The sequence below is a fragment of the Garra rufa genome, chromosome 14 (genome assembly GCF_049309525.1).
Source record: "Garra rufa chromosome 14, GarRuf1.0, whole genome shotgun sequence".
Classification (NCBI taxonomy): Eukaryota; Metazoa; Chordata; class Actinopteri; order Cypriniformes; family Cyprinidae; genus Garra; species Garra rufa.
Genome location: NC_133374.1, coordinates 22,296,361 through 22,303,219, shown reverse-complemented (window position 1 = coordinate 22,303,219; position 6,859 = coordinate 22,296,361). Strand labels below are relative to the sequence as shown.

Below are 6,859 nucleotides of genomic sequence, written 5' to 3'. Positions count from 1 at the left end.
ACGTAGCACTTGAGTGATTAATAAACAATGGGAAAACTTCCAGCGAACAATAGTAATTATAATGAAAATGTGACATGCACTTTATGCATGTGTTGAACTGTAAGACAGTTAATCATAAAACCTTTAATTAAGTTTAAAGCATCAAATATCTTTGGACATTCTGCTGAATTACATGAAATAAAATGAAACTGCTTCCCTAACAGCAAACCACAAACGTGCACATATCCCTTATGAGGCAATGCCTACTGTTATGTCAAAACATGAATCTGGTATATCCGGTTATCAGGTGTACCGCACAAATCACTCAGCCTCACCTGTGGAACACATTCAGAACTGGCTTTGTTACATTTTTATTCTAATAATCAGGGCTCAGACTCCTCCCACCAAAACCAGCAGAGTTTTTGTTTGATGTGTGTTTCCTTGACCTGGTTTCTGTGCGCTAAGAAGAAATGTCGAAGGGCAGCGTCTTCATTTCCTGAGACTGGAAAACAAAATGACAGCAGCTAATTCCAGCGTACAGGATTCTTTCAGAGAAAGCAGCCTGGAGAGATTTACTCATTTTAAAAAAGATGAGTTTGAAAGTGACTGGGACAAACTGGCTGAGCGCAAGTTTGGTCGAGTCTATAAGGTGAAGGTTAAGATCTGGCGGGAAACATGTGCCCTAAAGACAACGACCAATGATTACAGGTACGAGTACACACAAGAGTAGTGTATAATGTATAAATATATGTATAATATAAAAAATGTATAATATCTGACTTTTTTTTGGAATGTTAACTATTGCAAATTCTGTTTGTCTATGTATATATAATGATTTTATATTTTATGGCACAGGAACATGACACAGATGTCCAACTTTGGAAGACTGAAGTTCAACTATTTAATCTCCATTTATGGGATAAGCAAAGATCCACCTGGTTTAGTGATGGAATACATGAGTAAAGGATCCCTAGACAACCTTCTCAGCAGTCATTTACTAATGTGGCCTAAAAAGTTCCAGATGATCCATGAGATGACGATGGGCATGAATTTTCTGCACAGCATGAAACCACCTATCCTTCATTTGAACTTGAAACCAGCCAATATTCTTCTTGATGATCATCTGCACGTGAAGGTAAGTAATATACTACTGCTTTTGCTTTCAAAAAATTTCTGAATTTAATTCTGTTTTTAAAAGAGCTTTAATTATTCTTTAATGGTACTTTCTACATATATGCAGTATGTTTGTTTAAAATATACAACCTCATAGTGCTGTCTGATTTTCTCTTTGAAGATTTCAGATTTTGGCCTCATTAAATGGGAGGTGTTTTCTGGTAAGACAGAATTTATTGAACACATGACAGCTCGAGGGAACATAAACTATGTGCCTCCAGAGACCTTCACTCAGAGTCCTGAACCTCCTGGAACAAAGTATGATGTTTACAGGTGAGAGTTCATAACTTGAAGAACTTTACAGCATGTGCAAACATTGACATTTTGACAGTGAGTTATGATATGCTTTGAAATAAACTGGATTATTCTCACTTTACAGCATTTCTGTTATTATGTGGGAAATTCTGACTCAGCAGCGTGCATATCAAGGTATATACTGTTTCCTTGTTTTGGCTTTCCACAGATTTTCACACACATTGTGATGTAGCATTCATGTTTCAACCCAAAAAAAAAAATATATATATATATATTTATTTTTTTATTTTATTTTTTCATGGTAGCTTTATGGAGGTTAAATTTGTAAAAAGAGTTTCTCATATTTCGTTCAATAGTTTGGGATTAGTACGATTTTTTATGTTTTTTAAATAATTTCCTAATGCTCACTAGCAAGTCTGCATTTATTTGATCAAAATACAGAAAAAAAAAACAGTAATATTGTGAAATATTATTACAGTTAAAAAAACTGTTTCTATTTTAATATCTTTTAAAATATTTAAAATTTATTTCTGTGATGAAAAGCTGAATATGCTGATTTATTATTAATGTTGAAAACAGTTATTTTTTAATCTGATACTTTTTTTGAGATTCGTTGATGAATAAAAAATAAAAAACAGTATTTATTCAAAATAGCAATATTTTCTAAAAATATAAGACTTTAATATCACTTTTTTTCATCAATTTAACACATCCTCGCTGAATAAAGGTATTTTTTTTTTCAAAGAAAGAAAGAATACAAATTTACTGACCACAAAGTTTTAAATAGAAGTTTATGTTGTTACAAAAGATTTCTATTTTGAATAATTGCTGTTCTTTGTAACTTTTTATTTATTAAAAAATCCTGAAAAAAATATCAAAGGTTGCAACAAAATAGTAGCTTAACTGTTTTCAACATTGATAATAAATCAGCATATTAGAATGATTTCTGAAGAATCATGTGACACTGAAGACTGGAGTAATGATGCTAAAAATTCAGCTTTGCATCACGGGAATAAATTATATTTTAAAGTATATTTAAATAGAAGACAATATTTTAAATTGCAATAACATTTCACGATTTTACAATTGATTCTATATTTTCAATTAAATAAACGCAGCCTTGAAGATCAGAAAAGACTTTGTAAAAGTTTTGTATATTTAATTTAGCTTTATATTGTTAAAAAACTAGATTTTAAACTATATGTAAACATACTGAATTTTGGAATTAGTCTTGACTGAAAAGAAAGGCACAAATTGAATACAGAACAAAACAGCTCATATAATATTTCTTTTGACTTATCTGAGGTTGCCAGTTGACATTTCTGAACCATCTTCCACTCACTGTTTATTGAAGAAAATGAGTTTCAGGCCCTTTTGTACAAAATTCATAGCGAGTTCCTTTTTCCTCTTTGTTTGTTATGAGAGTGCTAGAAGCACAGGCGTTTGTTTACAAGTGCAATATTTGGAGTTTGTATAATACAGAAATAACACTGCAAGCAATTTGTTCCATTCTCCTTGTCACAGGTCTGAATATGACAGAAATATTAATCAGAGTGTCATCTGGCAAAAGGCCTGGTGTAGAGAAGATCCCTGAAGACAAGCCCCCTGAGTGCGAGGACATGATTGGTATCATGCAGCAATCCTGGCACCAAGACTGCAGCCGGCGACCGGCTTTCTCTGGTAACAAATCTCATTTTTGTTCTTGTTTCTGTTTAATGAAGACTATAATAATGCTTGATTATATACAGACAAAATGCATCTCAAAAATCCCAGCAGACGTTTACTCAGTTGTCTTGCACTTCTGAAATAACAATGAGCAAAGAACCAACATTGTTGCATCTTTTATCAGCCTCCCAGTTCCTCTGCGACTGTTTCCTCCTCAGGTCACCTTCAGTAAAAGTTCTAATTAAATTATTTGATTTAGTGACTGCAATAATGAATTTTAATATTCACTGTTTGTGTTCGAGTATTAAAGAAGTTTAATAAGCTTCTGCTAATTCTATTGCAGTGTCGTATTGTATAATGAGTTGAATACAATTAATCTTGTACATCAGATTACTAAAAATGCAGTGTGATTAGTACTATTATATCCCCTGCGCTAGATTTTATCTCGTACTATACACTACCCAATTAAGTTGCGCCACCATAAAAGCAGCTAAAAGGATGTCAATCATTGGCTGGTGTTTGCATTTTTAGCCAAATGATCACTCTTGTGTAAAAAGTCCTGAAAAAGAGCTAGAGCAGAACTGCTCCCCAAAGTGACATTCAGCTGCATCATCTCCATTTCTCTGCAGAGACCGTTCGGTTGACTGAAGTCCTTAGCGAAGTCCTAAAAATCCCAGACACGAATGCAAGGGGTGAGATAAGAAAGCGTCTGCCTGAACATGTATGGAACGTAAGTGACTCCTCCAGTGCATGTTTAGACCACAGTTCACCATCAGCACATAAAGTGTTAGATTGAGTAATACTCAATAATACTATTTTCTCCTCTGACTTTGTGAAGAAAACCTGCAGAATGTTAAGTAATAACTTAAACATGGTAAAATACTCTTATACAAAATGAGTTATACCAAACAGTTTGGTATTTTTTACCAGATTTTACAAGTCTGGTTTGGATTAATAGACCGAGAAAAAAAATGTTTCTGTTTAAATGATTAGTTCACGTACAGAATAACATTTTTCTGATAATTTACTCACCCCCATGTCATCCAAGATGTTCAGTCGAAAAGAAATGAAGGGTTTTGAGGAAAACGTTCCAGGATTTTTCTCCAAATAGTGGACTTCAATGGAGATCAGATTCAATGCAGCTTCAAAGGACTCCCTAGCGAAACGATCAGTCATTTTCTAAATAAAATACAAGTTTAGATACTTTTAAACCACAAATACTCATTTTGCACTAGCAGGACTTCACACATTACATATTTTTGTTGAAAAAAGGTCACTTGTGGCGTAGGCGGAAGTATCAACCCAGTGTTCACAAAGTGAACATGCAAAGAAAGTCAGACGCCCTTTACAAAAAAAGGTTGTTGGACGATTTTGAAGTTGGAGGAGAAAATGAGATATGAGCATAATGTGTGAAGTTGTAGACACATATTGCAGAGCTAGTGCAAGACAAGCATTTGTGGATAAAAAGTATATAAATCTTTATTTATTTTTTTTAAATGACGATTGTTTCGCTAGATAAAACCCTTATTCCTCGAAACTGCAATTTGGACCTTCAACCCATTGATCCCTATTGAAGTCCACTATATGGAGAAGAATCCTGGAATGTTTTTCTCAAAAAGCTTCATTTCTTTTCGACTAAAGAAAGAAAGACTTCTTTGAAGACATGAGGGTGAGCAAATTATCAAGAATTTTTTATTCTGAAAATGAACTTATCCTTTAATGAAGGCTACAATAGTGCTTGATTATAAGCACTTTAGTCTGACTGAAGTTGTGATGAAATAGCAGCTCGACTCTGTCCAACGTTTATATGATAATTGGACTTCAGATGGCCTCTACTAAAAATGAAAAACTTTATGCATTTTCGGGGCCTGAAAACGCTAACCTTTTTTGTCTCAGTGTAAACTACGAAAATGGTGACGATGAACAAAATAATGCACACAACACCCTTCATATTTTTACTACTTTCTGATGTCAGCAAATTGTGTTAGTAGACACAATAGAAATAACATTAATTCAATTTTGGTTTCTCTCCATTAGTCAAAGAAAGCAGCTGACTCCCCAGGCAAGTATTTTGTCCAAGTCCTTGCATTCAACCTCTTTTGTTCTCTCTGTCTATACTCCATATAAAACTGTCCTGTATCCAATTTTTTCCCCTACAGATGACTCTAGCGTTCACTCTCTCCTTGTAAAGAAAGACTTTGTGAGCTTCAAGAAAGTTCTGCGAAAAGAGCACGTGTCCATAGTCTTCCAAGACAACAACTCTCTGCTTCATCACGCAGTGGCAAGCGGGGACAAAGAAAGCGTGCAGATGGTCCTGAATCTGGGAGCCTCGGTGAACTGCCAGAGTGTAAAAGGCTACACCCCGCTCATCGTCGCAGTCCTGCACAAGTTTTACGAAATCTGCAGCTTGCTGACAGACTGTGGGGCTGACGTCAACGTCAGTGATGGTGACCAGTGGTCCGCATTGCATTTTGCCGTACAGGCTGGCGACGACAGATCTGTCCGCCTTTTGTTAGACAATAAGGCGAGAGCCGATGCCAAGGAGAAGGACGGGTGGACGCCTTTGCATCTAGCAGCTCAGAACGGCTATGAGCACATCGTGAGAATTCTGCTCCGCCGTCTGGATGCCGTGGATGAGCAAGAGTGGCAGACTGGCCGTACGCCGCTTCACGTGGCTTGCATTTACGGTCACGTGAACATCGTCAACCTCTTGCTCAAAAACGGAGCGGATGTTAACAAACCGGATAACCTTCAATCCACTTCCCTACACTTAGCAGCAGATGAGGGGCACTTCAGAGTGGTCCGTTTGTTGGTTAATAATGGGGCTGATGTGAAAACAATCGACGAGCAAAGCTACAGTCCTCTACATTTTGCCGCTCTAAAGGGTTACACAGGTATCTGCAGACTTCTGTTAAGTAAAGGAGTCGACCCCGATATAAGAACTTATCAGAATTGGACAGCCATGCACCTGGCAGCCCTAAAAGGCCATCCAGAGACTGTTCTCGTGTTGGAAGAGCACCATGGCTCAATCAACGTCCAAGGGAAAGATGGCTGGACTCCTCTGCACCTTGCCTGCCATCATGGGCAGGAGGAGGTGGCGATGGTGCTGCTAACAGCAGGCGCCGACCCTAACCTGGCCGAGGATAGCGGCTGGACGCCCCTCCACTTAGCCTGTAACACCAGCTGCTTCCCTAGCGTTCTGCAGCTGATATCTCATCAAGCCAACGTGAACGCTCAGAATAACAGCGAGTCGACGCCGCTGCATTTAGCCGTCCAGCTCAGCAACATCCCCATCATCAAGGCCCTGCTGATGAATAATGCACAGCGGGATATGCAGGACTCGAAAGGATGCACCCCCTTAACCTTGGCTCAACGGTGCAACAATACAGAAGCTGTGGAGCTGCTGAAGAGCTAGCACACCGGTGGAGAGCCTGGCAGAGAGAGCGAGCCGTGTTTGGTGACAGATAACTCCACCATTAGTGGGAGTGCAGCATTGATTTCTGCCATTGATTTCCTTCCTCCTGCAAAGCCTGTTCTTATAAACACACTTGCTGTTGTTTGTGATTTAGATTCCTAGAATTGAACGCCTTTGTTTGGGTTTGGTGATGAGCTCAGGTGTGTTCTCAGAATGGAAGTGTTATGAATGAAGGATTTTATGACTGGAAGTCAACATAAAATCTAAATTGAGTCAGTTTATTTGTCTTGAATAATTCACCAGAGCATTTTATTCTTAAGAAGACAACTGTTTGAATAATGTTAAAGGGTTAGTTCATCCAAATTGTGTCAT

The 6,859-nt window shown here is 37.5% G+C and overlaps 1 protein-coding gene across 1 annotated transcript; it reads left to right on the top strand.

Moving 5' to 3' along the window:
• Positions 1–493: 493 nt before the first annotated feature.
• Positions 494–6,638, top strand: ankk1 (ankyrin repeat and kinase domain containing 1). Its single transcript, XM_073817202.1, has 7 exons — positions 494–687; positions 835–1,114; positions 1,274–1,425; positions 1,532–1,581; positions 2,932–3,087; positions 3,702–3,818; positions 5,232–6,638. Exons 1-7 carry the CDS (start codon positions 494–496, stop codon positions 6,485–6,487), a joined length of 2,205 nt encoding a protein of 734 aa, XP_073673303.1. The 3' UTR covers positions 6,488–6,638.
• The last annotated feature ends 221 nt before the right edge of the window (positions 6,639–6,859 follow it).

Bases quoted from the DNA above. Each gene is read 5' to 3' on its own strand.
- ankk1 (XM_073817202.1), top strand. From the start codon at position 494: ATGACAGCAGCTAATTCCAGCGTACAGGATTCTTTCAGAGAAAGCAGC. The intron at 1,426-1,531 runs GTGAGAGTTCAT...CTCACTTTACAG, and splicing joins ACAAAGTATGATGTTTACAG to CATTTCTGTTATTATGTGGG. The intron at 3,819-5,231 runs GTGCATGTTTAG...TTTCCCCTACAG, and splicing joins GAACGTAAGTGACTCCTCCA to ATGACTCTAGCGTTCACTCT.